Below are 26644 nucleotides of genomic sequence, written 5' to 3'. Positions count from 1 at the left end.
GTAATACGTTTCTGAATGGCTGAGTACCGTGCTCTCTTAGCATTGAAATACCCAGCCATTGGATTAGTTTGTCCCTCATGTTTGCTTAGTTTGGAAGCTATTTCAGAATGCCTTCAGCTTGTATTCTTCCCCAAAAGCATAGAACTCACTTCTCTGCATCCCCAATTCAAGTCAGAGAAACTGGGCACTGCAAACACAGGAGGTCTGCCTGTACAGAATCAGTGAAGACAAGTCTAAACAGCGGATTTTTTTGAATATGCAGCTGGGTTATCTGAATGTTCTTTATGCAGTGTACCTCAGTTTTAGTACAGATAGCACTTGTCTTGGTTCTTGTCATTAGTCTGAAGCTGCCCCTGAGAAAATCTTGAAAGGGAAAGTAGTGAAAGCTAATCAGCTGGCCCTTTCTTCTTAAGAACCAGTGTATTTTGTAATTCTCCCGCTAATAATAAGGCGTCATGCTGGAGAATCGCGATTGTGTTGTTAAGCAAGACTGACTTCACCTGAGCGGTATAGTTGGCAGCTGTTGAATGTTTAATGGACTTTAAACAAACAAAAAAACTGAGCAGGTGGAGGTAGACATGGCAAACTGACAGGCAGCGTCAGATGCTTCTTTGAAATGGATAATCTGACTCCATTCCCTTCTTTCTGGAAATAAGATCTAGTAATTAACCAAACAAAAGATAGAAGGGTTAAGACTGCATCTTTAAAGCAGCTGTGCTTGATAAATGTCTCTGGTCTTAAATCAATCTTTAGCAAAGCACAGAGACTTAGCAGCAGCTTGCTTATGCCAACGCTAAAAATACTTGATGTGTACAGGTAACCATGTCAAGGCTCTGGAGTTAATCCATGAGAACAATTCCTTCTGGTATTGGCAAAGGTGAGGATGCTTGCTTCTATAGAAATGAGGTTTTGAGCTGTGACTTAAGCTGTCACTTAGGTGACTGTTTAGGAAAGCTTCCTTTTAAGCTTTGAAGTATGTAAGCTGACAAATTGTTTAAGTTCAGAACTGGGTTTACAGTCTCTTGTTCTCTGACTGTATGCAACTTCTCATGTTTCAGACTGAAAGCAGAATTGCAGCGGTACCAGTCATACAACTATAATGATTATTGCCAAGATTACCAGAACTACCACTCGCAGAGGAGTTACGATGCTTACGCTGACTACAGCTACAGCTCCTATGCTCCCTGTGACAGCATGCAAGCTGTTGGAGACTGCTCTTTAGGAGATTCTTTAATGGCTCCAGCTGTTTTTGAGGTAAAGATAGTGCACGCTTGCTGTAAAGAAAATATTTCACAGATAATACGTTATACAGATTTGTGTGAATCAGCAAAAAGAATCCGAAGCTGAAAACATGCTTTCTGCTTAGTGTGAAGTTTAAAGAGCAGATTCCATTCAGAGGTGTTTGTATTTAAGTGCTTAAATAGTAAATCCATAGAATTAGTGATTTATACACCATTATTTGTTCACGCATACCAAAGAATGGTTTTGACAGCATAATTGCGTACGCTTCTTCTGTTCCTGTTCTTCTGATTTGCTTTGCTTAAAGCAAATTAAACAGTTGTTTTAAGTGGTCTTATCGTGGTCAATTTATTAGTTGTGACCTCCGGAGGTCCCTTCCAACCTGTACTGTAATATTGGCTTTCTTCTAAAAATAAGTAGATAAAATGCCATCTATCCTTGTAGTTGTAGGAAGAAGGAATGGGTTGAGACTGCAGCACTTTGAATCTGTGATGCTTTCTGAAATGAGTTATGATTAAACTTAGCCTTTTCTGTCTTTCAGGAATCTTCAGTTATGACTGCAATCGGTGATGACCTAATTACTGACGGTAATAAGGGTTCTATCATTGTCACTTGAGTTTAGCCATCCTTGTGCCTTTTAACAATACAAGCCAACCTCTACTGGATGAAGAACATCTTGAAAATTCAGCTGAGGTCAAACCTCTGTGGGGTTGATCTGCAATCAGCTGGGGTTTTAAAGCTGATACAGCATACACTGACCGCATCAAGTAAAACGGGACACTGTCAATGCTTCGCAGCAGGTTTCTTGTACCTGTGCCTTCATTCCCATTTGAAAATGGTCCAAGACAGAATTTTGTTCTTTGTATTGGTTCCGCTAAACAGATTTTATATTAGAAACTCAGTAATATGCAAAAGCTTTGTTCTCCACCCTGAGGTAAAAGCTTATGTTGCAGATTCCAAAAGGAGGATTCAGCTTGCACTTACAAATACGGTACAAAACATATTTGTGTCCTGGAAGGTTTGCAAAGTTCCTCACGTGGAGGCATTTTGTGTTAGTGTTTAGAAACTATCCTATGTAACGTGTATTGCCGTAGAAGTGAATTAAATGACTCTTAGGAGGGTTTCATGGCTGATTATCCTTAAACATTATCTTTACTATCTTAAACATTGTCTTTGTCTTTATCTTGAAAGACAATTCTAGTCCCAGCCTTCTAATATACAAATTCCCAAAAGTTGGAGCTGTGAGGCTCAAAATTTTAGAGGACTAAATACCTCACTAAAATTAGTAGATCTAATAGCTTATTACACTTAGCTTAAAATACATTTTATTAGCCATTTCACGTGAAGTTTTTTTGTGCGCATGCCTCAGATTTGATACTTGAACTTACCAGGCTTTTATTTTCAGATCCACAGCTCTACTTGGATGTTGATGAAATGAACAGACAATTCACGGAGACAAGCGAAGAACTCTACGATTCACTCATGAATTGTCACTGGCAACCTCTGGATACGGTCACTTCTGAAATCCCCTCTGCTATTTAAGTGTCTTCTAGAGCATGACCGTTAGGACCAAAGTGCTAAAACTACATTTCTTCTACATTATTCTAGCTCATAAGTTTTAAAGCACAATGATAGGTTGGGTTTTTTTTGCTATGCTTTTGACAGTTTCTGTAATCTTTTTGTTCATCACTCCCTTCTTGGAGCATCATGAAGTCATGTAAATATTCGAGAAATGTAAAGAGGTAAATGGGGTCTAAAGATAGACTTGCCTGTGTAAATAAAAAATTTGTTTCTGCAAACCTGCCAGCAAGGGATTTTACTTGTACCTGTGTGCAGCACGTTCTCTTCCGGCTTATGGAATTTAACAAGGTAGTAAGGGTATTTCATCTGTCTTTATTTTTATATGGGCATTAGGACACAAGCAAAATCTAGCTTTCCCTTGTTTTCCTGGTTCCTTAGGTAAGCGACAAGCCAAGCCTTTCATGTGCTTGCTTAGACTGGAAGTATGTATGGGAGACACTCACAGGCCTTGCTATGGAAACACCTGTGCCCACTTTTTCCTGCAGGCTGCTGGCTCTAACTGTACTACTGATACATGCTAGGTCAGCTAAAATCGGCTTATAAATAGGGTATGTTAAGCATATGGAAGTGTAGACTTCAACTGCCATAGCTACAAACATCCCGTGGAATGAGGATGATGTCTGCTGGCACTCTCTGCATCAGCATTCAGTTTTCCCTTGCCCTTCTTACTGTTAGACTTCTCAGCTGACGCTTTACAGCGAAGAAATTGCTACAACATAATCCGTGTTCTTAAACCTAAAAAAAAAAAATCTTGGAGAAAACAACTTGCTGGTTTTCCCTCCTTGCTGGCAAGGAGAAAAATAGTCCACCAGGAACAACAAAAAAATCCTAGTAACAGCTCCTTAAGTTATACCCTCTGCTACCCTCTCTGATTGCTCTGGTCTTCCTTCATTCGTGGTAATGAAGTTTTTAAAGCTCTGGTAGAAGGATGACAGTACTCAAGTCAAAGGAGATGAGAGCAATGAGGAAAGCTTTGCTTTAAGCTAGAGCAGTCTTGCGAGTTGCTGCCTTTATGCTGTTCTTATCTGGAAGGGTACATAGTCTTTTCCAGTCATAGGGACTCCATAACCCTATGAGTATGGAGAAATAGTTGCTAATTAACAGTGTGTATAATAAGTAAGTGAGGCTGGAAACAAAAGAATATTCCTCCAAGAAAAAAAAGGAAGCAGAAATTACTGTACTTAATAGCTGGGGAAGCTGTTAAAGCTAGTTGACACAGTTCTGGTACTGCCGTGTGTGTTTTGGGGGCAACATAAACCGTAATTGCTGTGATGGCAGGTAAGAATCCAATTCTTTTTTATGGCTTAGTGTAGTCAGTGAAAGCAGTGGTCCTAAGCTGCATGCTGTTCTTAAATGTAATGCAAATTCTCTTTTGTGACTCCTCAGTACTTCCAGGTTACTTGTAGCTGATCACCAGCAACTGCTTCTGTTAGCTATTAGCTGTTGGGTTTTTGCTAGGAATACTTTCAGTCCTGAATTGAAATGATGACATCCTGAAACAGAAGAGGCTCTTGGAGTATTGTAGGAAGCACATTCTTCCTGGTTCTAGCACAGGTGTACACGTAGGAGGAGACAGAAGGCAAAGAACCTCACATAGGTGGAGGGGGTGAGGTGGCATCACAGTTAGAGCTGTTGCAGTTAACTCTTCCCAAAGCATGAAAGCAACGTGGCTGGGAACAGGGATTTGTTGGGTTGCTTCTTTGTGTGAGCCAGGGAGTCTTTTGAGGGGCAGATTAATAAGAATATGACACAAGGTAGAGGTGGAATAGATGAAGCAAAGAATCTGGGTGGGAAAAGGGTTGCTTGTACGTGTCTATGGAATTGTTTCAGGGGACTGAGCTGGGGCAAATTCAAGATAATAGATGCAGCCTCCTTGAATTTGGATGGCAGTGCTGAAGCTTCAAAACCTTACAAGGTTTGATGCCACTTCAATTGTAGTGCATAGCTGTGGTACTTGAGCTCAGAAGTGCAAACTGCACAGGATTTTTTTATCTATTTTCTTCAACGTGAGCAGCAAAACATCTTCCAGGAATGTGCCTGGGTGCTACGCTGCTTTGACACGGCTTGCTTTGCATCACCAAACACAGTAGTTAGGTTGCATCGGGTACTTTGTGGAAACATTCATTGTGTTGTCACCCAGAAATGGGATGCTACAGAAGTGTGTTGGCCCGGCAGTATCAGTGCTGGTTTTTGGCCTTTGAGAGGTTGGTCCATAACATGTGACCTGTGTAACGAGAGGCCCACATAGATTGGTGACTTCATTAAGTCTGATACTGTGGTGGTGTGTGACCCAAGGCCCTGAACGTCAGAAAATCAGGCTGTGGCCACCTATTTTATGCAGACTTTGCCTATTAACAAGGTCTCTACACTGTACGTTAGAGACGTGCGCCTCCTTTTCCGGACTAGATAGCGAAAATACCAGTTTTGTAGTTCAGTGAATGAGATTGGTTGGGCTGTTTGTTCTCCAGAGCTGAAAAATGTTGGGAGTGTATTCTCTTGGAGTCCACAGAAATGAAAATGATGAGAGGAAGAGAACGTTGGTTGCAGCCCGCGTGCTGCTGTTATAAAGTAGTTCTCTGATGTCTTTTTCCCTCTGCTGAGACTTATCAGCCTATCGTCCTTTCCTGTTAGGAGCGCATACCTGGCTTGGGATGGTGTGCGCAGGGCAGATTCTTTACCGTAAGAGCACACTGAATGCCAGACTTCTTCCTGTACTGCCGTGTTAACCATGAGTCACAAATTCAGGAAGCAGTGATTGCATCGGAACTGCTACAATGCTTTGCGGAGTCTTTTTACTGGGTAAACTTCACAGCTGCAGTTACAACTTCCAGCCTGTGTTAGCTGAACACATCGTACTGGTGCCCGCCATCAGTTTGACAAAGATGGGATTGCAGTAGGAACTTGCTTTCTTCCTTCTTTTTAATTAAACAAGTCTTTGAAGCAACTTTTCCAACACCGCCATACTTCACTTCTTCCAGTTATTTTCTGTTTTACTTAGCTGAAATGTTTTTTTTTCTTCCAAGCTTGAGGAAGTTTTCTACAAGAATGTCCCGTAATGATTTCATAAACTCTTTTCATTGTACCTAGCTGCAACAGAGAGTGGGGGGAAGATTGATCAAATGGTGATGATCGCTGTCATTCTGCTGGACACGCAGATACTTGCCTTTCGTTTTGGCTCATTTTTAATACCAATTAACTTCAGTGCCTCGCGTTAATAGACACCGTTTGACTGCATCGGCAAATGTTTCTGAGTCGTGAGTGTCATTAAAGGCCTGTCACCCTATGGAAATCCTTCTAAATAAGAAAAATGGCATTTAAATAAACAAATAAAGCAGCGTTTGAACTTATGAGCAAACCTAGCGTAGCTGCCTTTGACGCTGATCTGGAGGAGAAAAATCACGTTATCACACTACTATGGTTGCCTTAATAGGTTTGGTGTACATGAGGGAGGGAAGCATTATGTGATGTTTGCCTAGCTATTACATGGCCAATGCAGGAGGGGTTTTAGTCAGTTCCCTGAGCACGGATTGTTGCAGAAGTCGGTGATTTCACTGCCCAATGTCTGTTATTAAGGGCACGATTCACGTCCCGTTATCGTTTTTATTATTTATTTATGTGTTTATTTTCTGGGGCGGCGATCTGTCACGATGCCCATCGTTCCCCTGCCGTGGGGTAGAATTTAGCGTGACGACTGCTTCCCGGACCAACGGGGCCACGAATCCGGCCTAAAACACTGCTTGTGCGTTGGTTGTCGGCGTGGGGGCTGTTGGTTGTCGGTGCGGGGGTATCGGTTGTCGGTGCGGGGGTATCGGTTGTCGGTGCGGGGCTTTTCTGACGAGCACTGTGGGCTCGGGGCGCCGTCCCACGCCCGGCGCGGTGCTGCGGCACACCAGCGGTCGGCGCCACGGCGCGGGGAGGCTCTGGAGGTGACTCCTAGCCCCGTGCTTACGGTGGCCGGGCCGGGGTTCATTACGGCGGCCAGGTCCTGAGGGCGCCGCCCCTGAGGGAACCCCGCTCCCCTCCCCTCCCCCGCCCGCTCCCCTCACGCCGCGCTTTCCCGCGCGGCCCCGCCCCCCCGGCCGCAAGGCACGCCGGGGCCGTCGCCGCCGGATGACGCGTCCCGTGCTGACGCGAGCGTTGAGCGCTCGCCCCAATTGGCCGCGTGAGGGGAGCAGCGGAGCGGGGAGGGCGAAGGAAAGGAAGGAGGGAGGGGGGAGCGCGGCGGCGGCGGCAGCAGCCAGCGGCCGCGAGGAGGGGGGGGAGGAGGAGCGGGAGGGCGGCGGGACCGGGACGGGACGGGACGGGACGGGACCGGACCGGACCGGACCGGGGCGAGGAACGGGAGCGGCAGCGGGAGGGGGGGGCGCGCGAGGGAGGGAGGGGGAGGGGCAGGGCAGGCCCCGCGGCGCGTGGCGGCGGGGGGCGGGGGGCGGGGGGGCCCCGTGACGGCACCGAACGCGGGGGGGGGGCGGTATGGCCTCGGGCGGCGCGACCGGTAGCGGCGCGACCGGCAGCGGCATGGCCGGCGGTGGCAGGGCCGGTGGCGGCGGGGCGCCGGGCGGCAGCCCAGGAGCCCGATCAGGAGGAGGAGGAGGAGGAGGAGGAGGAGGAGGAGGAGGAGGAGGAGCAGGAGGAGGAGGAGGAGGAGGAGGAGGAGGAGGAGGAGGAGGAGCGGCCGGCGGCAAGGTGAAGAGGCGGCGCCACCGTTTGGGCGCCGCGAAGCCCCCCTATGCCAGGAGCAAGCAGGTGAGGAGCGGCCCCCCCACAGCGGGCCCTTCCCCCTCAGCCCACCAGTTACCCCCTTACTTACCCCCTTACCTTACCCGCCCCTTTATCCCCTTAGTTACCCCCTACCCACTTCCTTACCCCCTTAGTTACCCCCTCAGCCCCTTCCTAACCCCCTCAGTTATCCCCTCAGCCCCTTACTTACCCCCTTACCCCTCTACCCAGCCCATTACCCCCCTCCTCCCCCTCCCCTTCACCCCCAGCCCGCTGCCCTCAGGACCCCCAGTGCCACCCCCAGGGCTTTCCCCGCTCCCTGCACCCCTCCTCAGCCCATCATCAATTCTCTGAACGTTACCTGCCAGGCTTTGCTTCTCGTTTGTGCTGTAGGGTACAGCAGGTTGACGGTGAAAGCGGTCCGTCAATTCGGGCTGTGAAAATCCCCGTGCTGGAGGGGGGGACGCGCCGAGATCCCTCCCAGCAGCTCTTTGCTAAGAAATGTCAGGACGCCCAGAGAGATGCTCTGGAGATGCCCTCTGCACATGTTTGTTCAGCCAAAACCTCTCCGCTATGAAATGAGCAACGTAGCTGAGGGGATTGATTATCATATGCAAAACCAAGGGAGCGCTATGCATGGATAGCTGCTCAGTTAGGTTTTTATCACTTGCAGAAATGCCAAGTCCCTTATACCATATATTGACAATCAATCTTGTCCATCTAAAGCTGGCCTGGAAGGGCAATGCAAACATTCCCCACGCTTACAGAGCAACCGTTGAAACCTCTGGCTTGAACAGTGCATTAATGTTGAAAGTGCCATAGCTTGCGTGTGCCGACACCGTGTAGCTAACTGATAAACCTTACACGTGGATTAAAAATAATCAGTGGAGATGGTTTTCTAACTTTTCCATTGTCTGTTATCTCTGCGTGTTTTCCAGTAGGTTTATTTAAAGAGTGTGCCAGAGCAAACACGTGCGTGGGGATATCTGGGGGATTCTGCACAGAGAATGGCTGCTGCACATCCAGCGCAGATCAAATTAACAGTAACTTATCGGGGAAGAATTTTAATGATTTGATAAATAGACAAACTGATAGATGTTACATGTGTGCATTTATTATAGCAGTTAGCTTTGTAACCAGACGAATCGTGCAAATGTTCATAACGTAAAAGGACGAGCTTTGAGCAGATAGCTTGCTTAGAGCATTTGTCAATTAATTTCAGTTTATTTTCAATACAATGCCCACTCTGCAGAAGGTTCTGTGGCTTAATGTTAATTGTCTCTCAGTGATGCAGTTGGGGAGGCACGAAAGCAACCGATGCGATTTTGTGAGGTTATACCTCTGGTTCTGATCCCTACCCCGCTGTTTTTCTCATCCTTCCCTCTACAACTTTAGTCGATAAGTCGATTCTTAGAAATACTTAAATAGATGTGTTTTGTGTGCTTGTGATCATAATTACAGCCCACCAAACCCTCTGTCTCTTACCATTAAGCTCTGAAGGTGCCTGGGCACTGTAGACAGTATAGTTAGCAGCTTCAAAGTTCCTGGGAACTAGTCCTGGATCTAATTTACTTTTTTTTTTCCCCCTACCTGCAGGAGGGATGATTAGCAGGATGCCTAGCTCATGATTGTCAGCTTTCTGGATATTATTTAACCGTAGTTCCTGGGGCTTTCGGTCAGGTGGGAATTCTCCGATCGTACCCGATGTATGCCGCAGAGTCAGTCTTCTACAAAATACAGCAACAGCTTTAGAAGGCTCTTGCAAGAGGAGGTGCTGCTGGTTTTTAAAAACGATGAGTTAGAGCGTTTGTTCCGAATGTGGTAGACCCAACTTCAGCTTCCTTTTTTGCCTGGAGCGATCAACCTACATCTTCCACTTTCCAGGCAAATATCCCAGTGGTCAAGCTGTGTGTTATCTTCAGTTCTCCTGGCTGAGGCCGTGTTACTATCCAGAAAAAGAACGCATGATTCACCGAGCCAGAAAGAGGATGTATAAGAAAATGTTGCCCTCCAAGAATGGAGACGTGCAGGTTCTGGCCCCTGGTTTCGGAACTTGTTACTCGTTTTCTGTTAGATGTTCCTTGCAGCAAGCATCCAAAGCCTATTATTTCCTGCCCTTTTCTGCCCATATGCCTGATGAGCAAAGTTCAGAGCCCCGCTTCATTACGTTTTTGTTTGTTTGTTTTTAAATCTAGTGCCTTTTTTGAAACCGGATGAAACAGGAGAGGTGAACAGATGCTGTCTGGAAGAGAGCACTCGTGACTTGCAGCTTGCGTAGTGTCCTAGGAGATGGAGATACGGCTACAGATAGCCCCACCAGTGAAGGAACTAAACTGTGCTATTTTCCCTTTCAGGGTACCATCGTGCCTTATAAAAAGGGCACTGCCGGCGGCTATAGTATTAAACAAACAAAAAGTAACAGTGCTGCTAGGTAAAGATAGTATAGGCTCACCCACCCCAAAGGTTTCTGGGCTGGGAATCCTCAGAAACAAAAAGCTTTCTGCATTTCTGGGTTAGGTAGTCTGGGAGCAGAATCTAGGAGTCCCTCCCTGGACTGCTTTCTTACTGGCTGTGTGCGGACAGCTCCGTGCTGATTGCATTGACTTGAGATAATGCTGGCCTTGGCGTGCTACCCGTTTACTCAGCCATTTCACGCTGAAATATCCGTCCTCCTTCTGTACCGCGTAAGGAGCCTGGGCACCTGCATCTGTGCCCTGAGAGCCGAGCACGTGAGGGTGAGGGAGCTGCTGTGTCCAACGCTGGGCTTTCATCTGCAGGATGCGGCCAGAAGTGCTTCTAAGTGCTGGGTTGCCCCAGTCATTTAGGTAGGCGTTACTCGCGTGGTTGCATTATTGGGATGACTGTTCGCATTGTTAACTTATTAAGCAGCTTCCCTACAGGAGGAGAAGAGGCTAGCATAACTTTGGGGGTTATTTTTTTATTTGATAATCAGTCATTCAAATGAAAATGTCAGAGAAGTTTGACTGTCTTGGACTTTTAAACTAGTGCGGGCAGATTCAAGCATGAGAAATCAATAATTAGTTTTACCTGAAACGTTTCTTTAAGCTTCCCATAAACCTGTATGTTCATGTTAAGCTTCATATCAGAGCTTTTTGATACTGGCTGTCATATTTGTAGATTGAAACTTCTGCTGGCTTTTTTATTTTTCTTACACGTGCATATGCTAGTGCATACTCGTAACGTAGATGTGCTATGCTGGCATAAAGGAAAACAATCCAAACCTTTTCCTTGAAGAAACCAGCATAAGTTGCTGCATACTTGTAATTGGTCTTATGCTTCGGATGTTACCAGAAAGCCATTCATTTAAGGTGGCGAGTCCCGATCAGATAGCACCTCTGTCTGATGGGCGAGTTTTACCAGGTCGTGTGAGATGTCACGTAAGATTCTTCCCAGGCAGAGCAGTTACAGGATCAGGAATTTAAACTATATGCAGCAATGCCTAAATCATTACGTTATCACCTGCTCTTTTCTTGAAGTTGGGCCAGTTGTAAATGATTGTTTGATTTATGCCTGGGATTTTCTTGGCGTGCAGTGACTGCAGGCAGCGGGCAGAAGGAGTCTTGCAAGCTGTCGGGTTTATTTTGGGAGGAAATCTTGAAACTCCTGCTGAAGAGTTCCGAGAATATCCTATTGAGTAATGTAAATTAGTTCATGTTAACCTGAAGCAGGGAAATATTAATTTATAAAAATCTTTAATCTATTAAAGCACATCCATAGGGAGCTAGCTATGCAAGTATGACTTTATTGGTTTAATTCTTATCGATAGAATTATATCTTGAAATCTGCTTAGGTGATGGTGTTAATATTTGTATGCATCTCCCTGCTTGTTCTGGTGTAGGAGTAAGTTAGCACATTGAGCTAAATATTTGTAGATGTTAAGAAATGCTTCAAGGGTATTTAAAGATTCTTTTAAATGAACGGGCTGGTAATTGACTTGAGAGGTTTTGTCTCTGTCCCAGCAATATCAAATTGTATCGGCGGAACAGATGTTTAAAGGTATGACTTGGCTTTTTACTGCCACCCGAAGCAAAAAATGCATCCTGGTGGGGAAGAACTTTCTAAACTGGGATACTGAGAGTTTTCTCTCATTTAGGCTAGCAGTCCTGTCAGTGGTACCACAAATCGCAGAATACAACTGCAGTACTGTTTTATTACTATTTTTGTTGCTGTCATGACAGCCTTGGGGGCTGTGAAGTGTTGGGGAAAAACAATCGTAGTGAGCGTTGTCTCAGGACAGAAGATTTTAAAGCAGATGAAATAAATGTCCGTGTAAGCTGGCACACCGCACGTTGCCTTCATCTGCTGGCGGCACATCATTTCCTCTGCGTTATTTATTCCTCCAGCCGGTAATTAGCGCTGGTTCTTGCTCCCCTGCTGCGGAGGAACTGAGCTGCTGATTCAGAAGACTGTGAGGATAGGGTGCAACATCTCTTTTGCTTGCGGAAAAAAAGTTTTTTAGTTTTTGTAAATTGCAACGTTGCCCTCGAGATCGTAGCTAAGAGACTTTTCTCTAAGGCTGCTATTTCCAGACCGTTTTTTAACAAGTCGTCTCTTTTTTTAATGTGGTACAATTTTCCATTTCTCTCTTGTTGAACTGCAAAAATTCTGCGTTTTTTGCTATCTTGTTGATGTTCTGTGAAGCTATTGTACAACTAGGAAGTGTTGAGTAGCTGTATTTATACAGTCATGATAGAAGGGGGAGATGTTCCCCAATGTGCGTCTCATGGTACGTGCTACTGAGAGAACATAACAAAAACTCCTCTGTGCTTTTTGTAACATAAAATACATGGCTGAAGCTCAAGAATTAGTGTCTGTAATATTTTTCTAATGCAGAATTTTAGCTATTAGGCAAAAAATTTATTACTTTTTAGCTGTTAAATAATTCATCTCTTCAGTTTCATGAACAACTGCCCTCTATTTGGGCATATTTATTATTTTCCCTTGTAGAGTTCCCTTGTGCCCAGGTATTTTCCCTTTGTGCTACTACATTCTGTATTTTTTTTTTTGATAGTGCTCCTTAAATGCCTTGACCTGCTTTCTCCTTATGCCTAGGCCCTCCAGGTCTTCTCTACCTCTTTAGTGAATTAATCGAAGGTAGGATTTAAATACACTTTTACAAGCCAAAGAGATATTAATTTTGCTAACCGTTGAGCCACTTGAAGCTAGTGTTCTTCACAGCTATTCGTCGCCACGTCTGGAGGAAGGCTGGTACTCCCTCAGCTTTGTTAGGGACTGGGTGAGTACTCTCTGAACGCTTTCAAGCCAAGTCAGTTGGGTCATCTTAAAATTGAGCCAAGGCGAGTATGAACTGGCTTGTTTGACTTTGCCTGAAGCGTAAGTCGTTTTGCAACTTGCTGATACAGTATTTGTCCTTGTGGTATTCTAGATTGCTTTCCAAAAATACTTATTAATTAAAAGATCCTCTCAACTATAGTATTTGCTTTTCTTTGTTGTTGCGGGAGAGGTAACAAATACATTCCCCTTGTTTTGACAAGAAGAGATTTAAAATATTTATTCTGCTCACCGTTCAGGAATTAGCACAACACTAAAGCGGTTATGTTAGGGCAGTAACACTGACGTTTTGGGGGGCAGTTTCCTTTGAGATTCTGTAACTTGTAACTGCACTTTGCTTTTACTTCTGGTGTCATTGTGTGTTTGGCTTGGTTATGATCGCCAGCTGTTTTTTAAAGTAAGCATAAATTCATAATAATCTTTACCTTTGCTGCAAAAAACAGTGCATGCTAATGTACGAGCAGTGTGCACTAAGGTCCTACAGCTATGGTTTAACACATGCGCTGGCTTTGCAAATACCTGTGCCAGCAGAAAATTTTCATTCTCCTTGCCAAGGCTGTTTATTACTGTCTCCATAGCTCTGTGGTTGGAAGGAGTCGTGCGAGTGTATCCTGAAAGCTCGCTGACTTTGCTTTTAAGCTATAGCTGTGTTTTGAATCAAACTTTTCCTGAAGCAATTGGGTCTCAGGGCTCCTTCCTCTGTTAGAGGTGTAGGTGTGGTAATCTCCAAGATCAACCAAAGATGCAAGCTGTTCAACTGTGCCAGATGCATGATAAGTCTAACGCTGCAATTGTTTAGTATTTGTTATTAAACTTACTTTACAAAACTGTAGAATGTATACAGATTTGTAGATGCCATTACCTAGAGTCACTAAAAAAATCTCAATGCAACGGCAATTTTTTGTTACCAATAAGAGCATAGTATTTAGAGACGCTGCTTCTGTTTGTGAGTTGCTCTTGGTTCTGTCAGCTGAGCTGTGGCGAAAGCACGTGGCCGGAAGGATGTTGCTGCCTCTGGTAACTGGAGGTTACGGCCCTGCAGCTGAGGTGAGCCTACATCACTTTTGCAGCTTCAGAAGGTTAGCTGTAAATGTCAACAAATGTAACTGCAGCTGCTGCTGCAGCTAAAGCAGCTGTGTCTGAGATTCAGCATTTTAGTGTCTCTTAAATCTTGTTAGGGAGCGCACGCACACCTGCTGAGGATTAGCTACAGCCTAAAGTGGTGCTTTTTACCAAGAAGGCAGGTGTCTTGTACTTTGCAGCCTCTTTTGAAATGTTGTTGGCTAAAGGTGTGGACCAAACTTGAGATAAGACCGTTCAGCGCCACAAGGATTTAAGCTGGCGAGTTAGATAGGGATTTACCTATCAGAGCAACTACTGGCCTTTTGCACTTGGGTGGAAATGATAACAGTGGGACGTGTCTTCATGGGAGAAATCATCAAGCAGCACTGAAATGTAAAAGAGCACCAGATCTTCCCTGGGACGTTCGTTCTAAAGCTAGCTACAGTGAGGAAAATGAGGCTCGTTTTGGCATCTGGAAGCATAATCCCTTCTTCACGATTTTTAGAAATAAATTTGAACTAGTCCAGTTGCTTTAAATAAAGTAGTTGTTTTTTCCTCTGTCACGTAATTAATGACATTCCTGTAACATAATGTTCGTATTAAGTCATCAGTTTTATTGTCTTTTTCTTCTAAATGAAAAACTCTGCTGTCCTCCATCCAAACCGAAACCACTCCCTAAACAGCAAAAGCTTGGTTAGTCTGCAGGCGGTCTGAGCCCGTGCTGCTGCACAAGAGAGAGGATCACATCGGGTTTCCATTTCTGTCCCTGCGTTGGCACCAGCGCCTGTGTAAGCACACGGTGAGCTGGACCAGGGGCTGCCCCCGAAGGACATCAGAGCCCACAGGTGAATTTTTGTCTGGGTGGGTTTGATACGATCCACACGGTTGCATGTGTGTGCACACTCGATCAAAAGAAGGGAGAGGTCTCGTTTCTTCCTTCTCTTGTCCTGGCTGCCTGCTCTTGCTCTCCCTCCTGGGCTGTTTGTGTTGCACCGCGCCAGCTGAATTCATTAGTCCGGCAGAGAAACACGTGTGTTTTGCCAGCTTAACGAATCCAGCTAGCAGGGAGAGCAGCCTGCTGTGCGCCAGAGCTGGCCCAAGGTAACCGCGGGGGACGGAGAGAGCCTGGAAATCCTTTTTGGTGGTGGGAAGCGCTTCCTCCAATCCGCTGCTGCTCGCTGAACTTCACCCTCAGGGGCAGGTTTTCTTTTTGAGGATTTCCTGATTTGTATGTTTTAAGAACTGAGACTTCTGAAATTGGAAGAGAAAATTAAAATACAATAATCAGAGTTGAGCTGGAGGTAAAAAGTAGATGCTTATAGAGGTGTGCATCTAATGAATGAGCTCTTTTATCGGGTTGTGCTTTTTGCGTCTCTGAAGAATTCATGTTAGTGTGTAATCTTTCTGGATAATTTTTTTAGTACATCCTTTGTCGAATAGTGGGATTTACTTAAGTCTCTTATTGACATCAACTCCGTTACGAAAATAGCTGTTTTCCAGTAAGGCATCGTTCCCAAGTATTCCTGCCAGCACTTGTGGGTGAGAGACCCCTGGCAAGCTGGGAAAACTGTCCTATTCCTGAAGAATTTTTTTCCAAGAAATAGCCCGCTTGTAAGTTCGGAAGTTAAACTGTAACGTATTTTTTTTTCTTAATAGAAACCCTTTAAAGAAATGGTGTTTCAAAGTAGTAAACTATGACACCTGTTTGTTTCCTGGTGAGTATTTCCCCGTCTGTATCTTTTGTTTAGGGATGCATCTCAAGGCAGAATGCCTCTGGTAGCTGTAGCTGTAGCTACTGTTGCTGTGGTGTATGTATACATGGACTGAGACATATCCAGCAGAGCTGCGGGCTCTTGGGATGCGCAGCATTTGAGGGGCTGTTGTAAATACCTATTAGTAAGCTATTGGGCCTTTTCAGTGGATATTTTTTCATGTTGTGTGTTGTTCTCCTTTCCTGCTGCTATTTTAGGATGAGAATAGCGTGCGAGTGCGTTTCAGACGAGCAGACAACTGTTGAGACTGACGGCAGCTCTCAAACTGCTGAAATCAGTGGGCTGATGCTGAATCTGCTGGAGGACTGGAGCACAGTCAGCGGCTGAAGCGCTGCTATGTGCGGCCGGGGCTCTCCGTGGTGTGAAACTGTTTCGGAGCCTGCCTGTCCCGTGGCAATGGGGAGCCCCCAGAGCAGCTCCCTCCTCTGAAACCAGGGGTTTGTGCAGCAGCCTGTTGGGTGTTACACCTGTAGTGAATGTGGGTATCGAGGGGGGGCCTGATAAATAACTGTGGCACGAGGAGCCTGGGCTTTGGACAGCCCACGAGCCCATCCTGTGACAAAAGGAAACGTGTCTGTACATTTCTTGAGCTGTTTCCTTCTTTTCCGCTTTGCATGTGTTGTCTACTATATTCCAGTTGTTAGGCTTGCTGAAAGATGAAATACGGAAGGGGGAAGTCAGCTGGGAGGTGAAAAGCATTTTTTTTTTTTAATTTAATACTCACAAAATGAAACTATAGTACAATATAAAATCACTGAGAGCGAATGAACTTCAGAAGGTAATGCAGGGACTGCAAGACTTATTAAACATACAGTTTTTCCCGTAAAATAAGCTCAGAGCTTGTAAGTGAAGTAAAGATAGGTAGGTTTCACTTACATTTCATTTATTTCACTACCATATGCATAATTCTGAAAGCATCAGGTTTTTACCTCCATTCTAACACAGAATTTTGATGGTTTTTCTTTCTTGCTTCCCGTTTAAAAGTTCAGGCCGATGGAAACACACATTTTGCAGTAGGAGTAAGCTTGTAAGAGTTGTCCTGTGCCGTGTCTTCTGTGTTTCACCTCTGGATTGCTGCAGGTATCGGTGGGGCACGCAGGGTCCTTGTCAGAGGGACAGTCCCTCCTCTAGAGGGATTAATGATGGCAGTAGGGAACCTGGGATGGGCAAAGCACGGAGCTTGGTGGCACGAGAGTGCTGGGGGGAGTGCCCTGCCACTGACGGGGAAGGAAAGGGCATTCAAGCCCAAGTGCTGAAGTTGAGGAATAAGAAGAGTAAAGGTTAGGGTAAAATTAAAATGCTGGCTTTGCAAGCAATGCAAGGCATGGCACTTTGCTAAAATACTCTGGCAAGAGCAGCAGGGCTGTGTGCTTAGAAGCGTGGTTGGTTGGTGGTACCTGAACTGCGTTGCCTGGACAGGAATGCAGCAGTGGTGCTTTATTTCTTGGTTTGCAGCTGTGACATGCAGGTAGGAGATACCACTGGGAAGTTCTCAATTTCTTGAATCTTTTAGTGAATGGGCACGTCTGCAGGGTGTGTTTTACCTCTGAGGGGAGCGTTTGTTTCTTTTTTTAGCAATATCTATGTTAGATGACAGGCTATGGCTCATTCACAGCGCCTGCCTAGTTCTTTTGCAATCCTTTAATAAACAGTTTTGCTTTGCAATAGGAAAATGGAGGTATGTTTCAGCATATTTTGCTTTTCCTTGCTTTGTCATTAACCGCCGGCATGCAGAAGTAGCAGGCTCTGCTTCTTGTCTTCCGCCACGCATGAGCTGGACGGAGCAGGCTGTCAGTACTTGCCGTGAGTTCTGGCTTCTGAATGGGCTGGAGAAATTATTCGGGGTTCAATTTATTCTTAAAATGCCGATGATGTGGGGAGCAGCAGGCAGGCTGCCATATGCAAGAAAGGGTCAAAGCAGTCTGGCTTTAGGTTTGGATGGTAAAATGTCATCTCGGTTAATTATTCGTCTAGCTAGACTCCAGTTCCTCAGATTATTAAAGGTGACCGCGTGTTTGCTCTTCTGAGTGCCTGTGACTTCTTCCATCTTGATTCTCAGGCAGCTTTCTGTACCGGGAGGATTTCTACAGCAACAAAATCCTACAGGTGTATTCTAAACATTTTTTTGCAAATTTTAACCCGTATGAGTTCCTGATACGCTTCCATTCGTAGGAACGAAATATTTGCCCCAATGAAAGGGGAACATGGAAATGAGGGGCTGGGGGCTGCCTCCGCTGGTACCGTGTGTTGGACTGTTTGTCAGCTGTGGCATTGATGTGTTTAATGGGTTTTGTAGGGAAGCTGAGGCTTAGGATTTATGTAGAAGAATAGCAACATTCAGAGCATTTTGTACTTGTGTTTTGATGTATTAACTGTGATGGATGTGTTCATTCGGTGGTGTCCTGTGCGGTTTCAACTATCCTTGGATATTTATTCCGTCTTCGTGCAAGTACACAATGAAATTACAGATCATTAGAAAAAATGTCAAATAGTGAATTAAGACGACTTTCTGGGGAAAGGCTTTGTGTTTTCTGTCTTCCTTTCTTCCTCTTCCCATGCCTCCCTCTTAACCCCAGATTCAGGGGTGTCTAATTTTCTTATATTTCCTGTAGTTTGATGTTTGCATTATTATATATGGAAGACCTAAGTGATTCAGGCTTTTATTTTGGCTTCTATGCTAATTTTTTTTAAGAGTTGAATACAGCACGGTTCTTGTTTCAGAATGATTAGACTGTAACTTTTGCATGTTCAAACTACACTATCAGTTTTTGACACCCAAATAATAATTTAGAGTAGAAAATCCTGTTGCCTGACACCAGAGAAGTGGGAGAGCAGAGCCGTTGGTACAGACCCAGCCAGAACCCGCGATACATGTGTTAGCAACCGATACACAGGTTTTTGTTCAACTTCTTCAACTCTTGCCACTTTTCATTTTTCGAAGCGTTGGAGTTGCTGAGTTAGCTTTCGTGTTTGCTCGCAGCAGGGAGGCGAGCAGACCGTCGTGTGGCTGTATGCAGTGCAAGAGGTAGGGAAACCTGTGCCGCAGGTGATCTGCGGCGTGCGGCTGGGCTTTGGCAGGGGGTTGCCTTGAAATGTTGAGGGAACAGCAGGGAACGAGCGACCGTCTAAACCAGTGCGACAAATAAGCATTCCGTAAAGATGGGGCGTAAGCATCGCAACGAACTTGTAATTGGCAAGATGGAAATGGCTTTTATGTATGCAGTAATTGCAGAATAGCAGTGCTTGGAGGTCCAAAACTTTAATGTACCGTGAAATGAAATTTAATCAAAATGGATCTATTTAATGGTCCTGTAGTGAGGCAACTGTTGTTCAGCTATAGCTGTGTTTCTTCCAGGACATCTTCTGGGTTAGCCTGACTGTTGAGAGCAGAACTGTTTTTTGTGCGTATAGTCACTGCAATTCAGCATTACTAAAATTGAAAATATTTAGATTCACTGATTTTAATGGGTAGTATGGTCCTGACTGTCGCAGTAGATAATTGCTGAACTTCTGGTTTAGTTGGTTTTCACGTGAGGGTGCGAAGAGGAAGAGTCCTGGAACAAGTCTGTAGGTCAGGAGCTGTTCAGGCGTAGAGTTTCCTGATAGCCTTGCAGATTGACGACCTGCTGGTGAATTTTGGCAGAGGTTTCAAAACTTTGAACCTTGCCAAGGTCACTTGGAAGTGCAGAAAGTGATAGGTAGTTGTAAATCAATCTTAGGTGAATTTTAGGTTTACCAGAAGTGTAGCGATCCTATGCCAGGGATCAACCTCGTCGTCGTCTTCTGAATATTTGCTGTATAATATCTGTCTTCAAGGTCCGTGGAAGGTGGTATCGCAGCATATGCTGTTGACTGTGTTTCTGTAATTAAACAAGTGTTTTTTCTTTCAAGCAGGGACTAATTAGCAGAATGACAGAAACTGTGAAAAATATTGTACCGGCATGGCTGCAGAAGTATTTCAATAAGCGTGAGGAGGAGTGTGTAGACAGAAATGAATCTGCAAACCAGGAGGAGACTCCGGTAAACTATCACCACGATTATGCAGATGAAGATACCATAATCGATGAGAGATTCACGCCTGAACCAGCAGGAATTAGTAGGCAAGGTATGTGAAAAATCATTTGGAATTCTGGCCATCTGTATTTATTCACAGATTTCTAGTTTTGAATCTGAATTTCAAAAGGAAATTGGAATGAGGGTTTTGACAGAATGAAAAAAAAAAAAAGTCAAAACAACTGTTTGTGAAACCGTCTTAGCTTTAAACTGTATACACAGTTACGAAGCATACATCTTATGCTCTTGGAAGGCATCAGTTAACTTTAGGTACTCTATTAGCCAGGTGCTAAATGCTGAAAATAAGTCATTTGCAAGTGTGCTGGGTTGCATTTTCCATCTTTTAAAAGATATGGAATGAAAATCTGTCTAATTGCCTAAGGCAATTAAAAAAATTAATTTGTTTTGCAGTCTTCGAAACAAAAGACTAGATGCTAGAATGGCAGAGGAAAATTCCGTCTCGTGTCCTGAGTTTGTTTGTTTTGTTTTGTTTTTTTTTGTTCTGGGCTTTGATCAATTTAGTAAAGTTCCTCGTTAACTTGATGGTGAACTGGGGAACTTGTGCACGGACGTGGTTTATGAGATTATTATCCTTAAAATATTCAATAACTTTAAGGTCTACGCGGGGGGAGGGGGTGTCTTTGAAAAGGTATTTGACCGTTGGCAACGAGGTTTGCAAGTCCTTTACCTCATGAAAGATTAATTTGTCTTACATCCAGTGCCTCTCACTGTTCCTGTAGTCCTGTTGTATAAATTTGCATCTATTCTTATTTGAGTTTCTCTTAAATTAGCTGTTTTGGGGAAGTCAGCTTTTAATAAGTAAAGAAGTTTTGTCTGAGCGTGCGTAGGTAACCATAGATAATGTGGAAAGTCAGTTGCTTCTGTTGTTGGCAGAATCAAAAAACAAGGAGGAAATATCTTTGCCTCCAATCTCATCTAATTGTAAACAAGGAGATTGATGGCTTTCTGTGTAGCTGTAGCTTGGGAATGAGTTTGGAGAAAAGAATAGAGAAGGTCTTCATGACTGAGGAACACATGTTGGCTTTCCTATGTAACTGCGTGAAAGGAGCTTTCAGTAAGAACAGCTGCACTGCAAGCTTGCTAACTCCAGGAGGTCAGGAGCAGGTGGACACCCTGGAACCTTTTGCAGCTTATGTTGCTGTCCGTGGGTGTTACTTACTATGCTTAAGATTTTTTTTTTTAATTATTACTACATTTTGAAACCAATGTGTTTCTTCAGTTCTGAGGTATCAGTGTGCTGGAGCCTATATTGGGTGGCCTTCTGCCTGAATACCTTTCTGTATCTCAAACGGTGCTGTCCTAAAAATCTGCTCATGGTTTGGAGAGCTAATTAGTGGTACTGCAGTGGTTATGAAGATTGAACTAACTAGTTTAAGCTTCAGTTCAAGTACCAAGAGGATAGTGGCTCAAAGTCATTTGAATTGCCCAGATTCCTGGGAGAGACAGTAGGCTTTCATCAGGCAAAATACCCATGCATAGCTCCATTCATTTAGCAAGATAGACTTCAAGGCCACCTATTCCAGGCCACTGGCATTGTTTGCAGACCCTTTGCTTCAAGAGGGAAAAATGCTCATCTGGTTACTTGGGTCAACATCCTTGTCCCTTGGGTCAAAATCCCAATAGTTAATGGGTAGGAGATGATGTTTTGCCTCTAACGTGAGCTGATATGGAAGAACTTGGGAAAAAAGTACTGCAAACGTTCATTTTCATGTTGTGTATTCAGATTAATGTAACCTTTGTTCCAATATTATGGAAGCTGCAGTGTTATCTGTAATTTACCGTGTAATCTCAAATTTTGTAAAGCTTATTGCAAGCTGTACATGGGAGAAGGAGTATATATGTTTGATTTAGTGAACGGCCAAGTCAGCGTTAGAGCATTTGAGCACGGGGTCAGAATGTGGTGTTGTAAAACCTCATAGTTAACTACTTCTGGATGCAACATTAATACTGTGTATCGCAAGCAGTGTTGTTGTTGTAGCCAGACAGTTAGATGCAACCCTGTCTGGGTGAGGAAGAAGTTAAATTTGGCTTCTCTCTTTTTGCGCTTAGAACTTGGCAATAGCGTGGCTGTCGATAGGAAACAGGTTTTGGCTTCTGTGAGCTTGTCTATAGCAAAGCTAATTATCTCCCTGTTCTTGTCTAGAACCATCCACAAGTAGATCAGCACTGAACTTCCCAGTTGTGTTAACAAGGCCCTCTCTTCATCGGAGCCATCTGAATTACACCATGCTGGATTCTCCTGTCCCACCTTGTCAGCCCTCGACATCTTCTATATTTGGCATTGGCAGTCCTGGGCTCTCTTTCATAAAAGAAATAAAAGATTCTACCTCTCAACAAGACGATGATAACATCTCAACAACCAGTGGTTTCTCCTCTAGAGCATCTGATAAAGGTGATTTTTGTGTTCTCTGTTTAATTGACTTTTTTTAATGTGAAGTACCTTGCGTTCTTTAATATTCCACATCACCTTAGTAAATAAAATAGGTGAATGTCAACTTTGGATGCGAGAATTAAATTGAATTTTTAGTGTTTTAGAAGTATATAATCCTATCACCTTTTTAATAGAAGCGTGCTTTGGAATACGTTTATGATACCCTGATGTTAGAAAGAGTCAATGCTGAAATATACACATTCAGCTAGGTTATATGTAAATTTTGAACTGGGACGGTAGGAAATCAGGCTGACTTGCCGTAGCTTGACAACTAGGCTGATTGTCTAGAAGGAAGAGTGACTCAGAATATCTAACAGACAGCTGGTTAAATGTGAGTAAGTGCAGGTGACAAATAGGAACACGAGATGTTTTCCTGTGTTTCAGCAAGAGAAGATAAAGAAACTACTCTGACATAAGCTATAGGCTGTTTTTTGACCTTTCTTGGTAGAAGGCTTCAGCTGTCAATACTTTCATGTCTTTTGCCAAATTCATTGAGGAAAGCACACCATTTTAAAATAAAAAATAAGCATCGTGTCGATGTAGGTTGGTACGTAGGTCTTCTCGCTGAAAGGGCGAACAGCAGGTTTGCAGCTTTTTCTAGTCCCCCATATAGACAGGGACTGACGTGTGCTCAGCAGGTTTTCCAGAGAACTTTTGTACAGCTGAGAGTAGAGTTGCTGGGCTTTAGCAATATAACCTGAGTGCACTGGAACTTTCTGGTGTGTCTTCGTAAAACATACATGGGCAGAAGATCGTTAACTCTTAGAGCAGCCTTTGGGGAATCTTCCAGGTTTAAAACCTGTGCGATTATGATCTGTGCTGGCCTCCAGCCTTTTACCAACACAGAAAAAAGCTTTGTCCGTACAAATGCACTGATGTTTATGCGGTCCTCTTTTATCTTAGCCTGAAGGAAAAAAATATCTGCATTGGAAGCACAGTATTAACTTGGTAAGATTGGTGAAAACTACTTGCAGCTCTGTGAACAGTTTTCAAGTTTGTAGGTGATACTTAGTTTTCAGTCTGTACGTGAAGTTGATCTATATAAAGAAGCTGAAGTCATGCTTATTTTTTTGTATTGAAGAACTTGAATTAGTGTGATCTTTATTGTTAAAGTTCTGTACGTACTAGAGGCATTTACATCTAGCATACGTCATTTTGGCAGATGTTGCAGTTTTAAAAAATACTTCATCGTCACTGCTCTGGCCCACAGAAGCTGAAAGAACTCATTCCCTCTCGCAGCATTCTGCAGCTAGCTCTAAGAAACCTGCATTCAGTTTATCAGTTTTTGGAGGACTGTGTCCTGTAAGTACTGCACAGTATTTCTTTTAATCAGTTTGAATGTGTACCTGTTTTTCTATCCACTTTTCATACTGTGTTTCCGTAGGCACGTGGAAGCACGTCTGTTTTTAAGCAAAACCAGCTTGGGTTTTCTCCATTTTACCCCGGAAAGACGGCCTATGGTGGTGCAGCTGTAAGATCAAGGCAGCCAATGACGGAACCTTATCGGGTATGAGAAAAGTAGTGTAGTGGGAAATAGTGATGGAAATAAAAAAAGCAGCACTGCCAAAGGAGCTTTGAGCAGGGAGCTGAATATGTGATAACAGTTGCTCTTCTTCCCTCTTGGTCTACAAAAATAGACGAGATTGATTTCTGTTTAAATTCTTTTATAACAGTTTTTACCACAGGTAATACTTGTCAGAAAGAACAAGAATGACAGTTTGGGCTAGTTGTTGGTAGTTGGGGTTTCCTCTGTTGTTAGGTCTTTCAAAAAATTCCATTTAAGTGCCATTGTCTGCCTCTGACTACATTACGTTAAAATAACTTGATGCAAAAAAACCAATGACAGCATAACTTTGAAAACTTGTGTTTATGGTAGCAAAAGCTACAGTAGTCAAACCTGGCTAATATTTATCTGTGGATCTTCTTTTCCAAGCATGCCTACATTCATGCTATGGATATATTGTATAAACCTGCAGTCTTTGAAAATATCTAAAATCAACTTTGCTGATCCTTTGTTCTCCTGTTACACAGAGGCATGCAGCACTAAATGCAGTCTCAAGATAAGCAGTAACATGCTTTCTGTTTTGAACGATTCATATAGTTCTTGGAGAGAGTTATTTGCCCCCAAGAGTTCTTGGAAATAGCAAATAAAAACTGCTGACAACTCTGATTAGCTAGAGCTGAATCGAAAAGGAAAGTCAAATCAGGTTTGGTAGGAATGTATTTAAATGAAAGTGACTTTTATCGATAAATCAAAAGGAATTTGAAGAAAATGAAAACGCGGGTTTGCTGGCTCTGTTCTGACAGTCCATTTGTGCAACGGAAAAAGGGCAGTACAAGTACCTCACTTACGGGAAACCTTGAAACCTTGTAGTGCAAAGCTGGGAACCCTCTTTGGTCGGCTATTTTTGTTTTTTACAATATTACTGCATTATGGTAAAAAGAGGAACCAAAATACTAGGCTTTTAAAGGAGAGAGTAGCTTGCTTCTTGCTGCTTGCTGTGAATGACAGCAAGGTACTAGAGAGTCCAGCGAAGGGCCACCAAGATGATCAAGGGACTGGGAGCACCTCTCCTCTGAGGAGAGGCAGGGACTGCTGGGCCCGTTTAGCATGGAGGAGAGGAGGTTTGGGGGGATCTTATTGGTGTATATAAATACCTGAATGGATGGTGCAAAGAGCATAGAGAGCCATTGTGTTTTCAGCGGTGCCCAGTGCCAGGTCAAGAGGCAACAGGCACAAACTGAAACGTGAGGCTCTGTCTGAGCATCAGGAAATGCTTTTGCACTGTGCGGGTGATGGAGCCCTGGCACAGGTTGCCCGGAGAGGCTGTGGAGTCTCCCTCTTTGGAGGTCTTCAAGAGCTGACTTGACATGGTCCTGGGCAACCTGCTCGGGGTGGCCCTGCTTGAGCGGGGGGGTAGACCAGGCGATCTCTAGAGGTCACTTCCAACCTTAACCATTCTGTGGTTCTGTGAGTCTCACTTGTGTTTTTCTATGCTGCGTGGTCTGCTTCCTGTCTTCACATCGTGTGATAAGCACAGTGTGGTTATATGAGGGGTTTAACCTGGGAAGAAAAAAAGTCACACCAAAGGAAGTTTTTGACTGATATTTGAAGTTGGGTGGTGCAAATACACAGTTTACTTTTTCAGTGTAATGTTTAGATCTGTTACAGTTTAAATCAGATCTTTATCTTTTAAGACAAAGATTTGCAGCCAACTTTAATCTTGGGGGAAGGGAGGAAGCAAGAGAGAAGTAAAACTAGTTCCTGGTTATGATTGTATACACTGATTTTAAGATGGTACACTTAGACCATCGTGAAACTCTGAGGTCTATGTTGTTACTGAAAATGCTTTCTGTACCACAAGCCTTTTCTTGAGTTCTGTTTCCCTGATTACTGCTTCGGAGGCCTTAGCAGTCCTAGCATCATCCGTCTTGACCTTTTACAAGTACGGAGTTCTTTTATTGCTCGTGCAACAAGCACGTGCAAGATGCACTGAGGCCCAAGGTAAACTTCATTAAACTCCGAATGTATTCTCTTCTTTATGGCTTGAACTCCCAGTGACTGCATGTTTCTCTGTCATCAGAATATATTGATTGTATCATCAGTGTAGCCTTGGGACATAAAATACATGCCTCCTTAGCTGAGAATTGACCATTGTAACCTTAAAATGCTAATTTTTCAGGCACAAAAGAGAGCGAAAGCTAGACAAGAAACTGTGCGGTCCCGCGCTACCTTAAGTACCGCTGCACGGTGCATCTTGGAGGCAATGGAGAAGCTGTCAAGCCCTTTGTTGGTAAATAGCACTTCTTTTAATCTGTTTTTGCTTCATGTGTTTATAAAACTTAGTAAATGTGCCATCAAAGGATAAAGATAAAACTATTCTTCCTTACGTTGTGGCCGGTTTAATTTATTGCGCTGTTTTTTCAACAGGATGCTAAAAGAATGACATCTCTTTTGCCGCTGTATTGTGTAAGTTGACCATGAACCCCCACATTTTTGTTGCAGGGAACCCTCTCTCTCAGGGAAAAAAAAGTGCCCTCTAATAGTTATGCTTTGTTTTTTCCCTCAGCCTCCGGACATAGATATACCGGATATTACTGACTTCCAGTCCAAACGAAGAAAGGTAAGAACCAATAATGTCTTAAGCTGAGGTAGATAACTTTTTCAATGCTTTATCACTATTAGAAAAATTTTCTCAAACCTCAGTGACAACATAGACATCAAATCAAGTTAATATTGGCATGTATCCACAGTAGATGATGGGCTGTGAAGATTACTCAGGTTAAGAATTATGTTATCTTTGTAAGTTGAGAGCAACAACTCTAGAACACACCAAGTCGTTTTATCTTGTCCCCCAACTTGGGGTGAAGCTGCATATTAAAATTCCTCTTGAGGCAAGTTTTCTCTTGAAGAAATGATCACAAATAGAAAAATACTGCTTGAGTGGTCATA

The 26644-nt window shown here is 43.8% G+C and overlaps 1 protein-coding gene across 5 annotated transcripts in view; it reads left to right on the top strand.

Annotated features, from left to right (window-relative positions):
* NUP153 (nucleoporin 153) overlaps positions 1-26644 on the top strand; it is an 85654-nt gene that overhangs the window by 33140 nt on the left and 25870 nt on the right. For 2 of the 5 annotated variants that reach the window (XM_066992117.1, XM_066992115.1), the window contains exons 1-8: positions 7262-7566; positions 19578-19791; positions 21904-22152; positions 23354-23493; positions 23576-23698; positions 25875-25985; positions 26123-26161; positions 26262-26315. In XM_066992117.1, coding sequence (XP_066848218.1) covers positions 7294-7566; positions 19578-19791; positions 21904-22152; positions 23354-23493; positions 23576-23698; positions 25875-25985; positions 26123-26161; positions 26262-26315 — 1203 coding nt within the window. In that variant the 5' untranslated portion in view covers positions 7262-7293. Of the gene's footprint in view, positions 1-7261; positions 7567-19577; positions 19792-21903; positions 22153-23353; positions 23494-23575; positions 23699-25874; positions 25986-26122; positions 26162-26261; positions 26316-26644 lie in introns of those variants that run through there. The other 3 variants (XM_066992120.1, XM_066992118.1, XM_066992116.1) reach the window with 2 other exon arrangements.

This window comes from Anser cygnoides, chromosome 2, assembly GCF_040182565.1.
Source record: "Anser cygnoides isolate HZ-2024a breed goose chromosome 2, Taihu_goose_T2T_genome, whole genome shotgun sequence".
NCBI lineage: Eukaryota > Metazoa > Chordata > Aves > Anseriformes > Anatidae > Anser > Anser cygnoides.
This window is presented reverse-complemented; position numbering and strand designations above follow the sequence as displayed.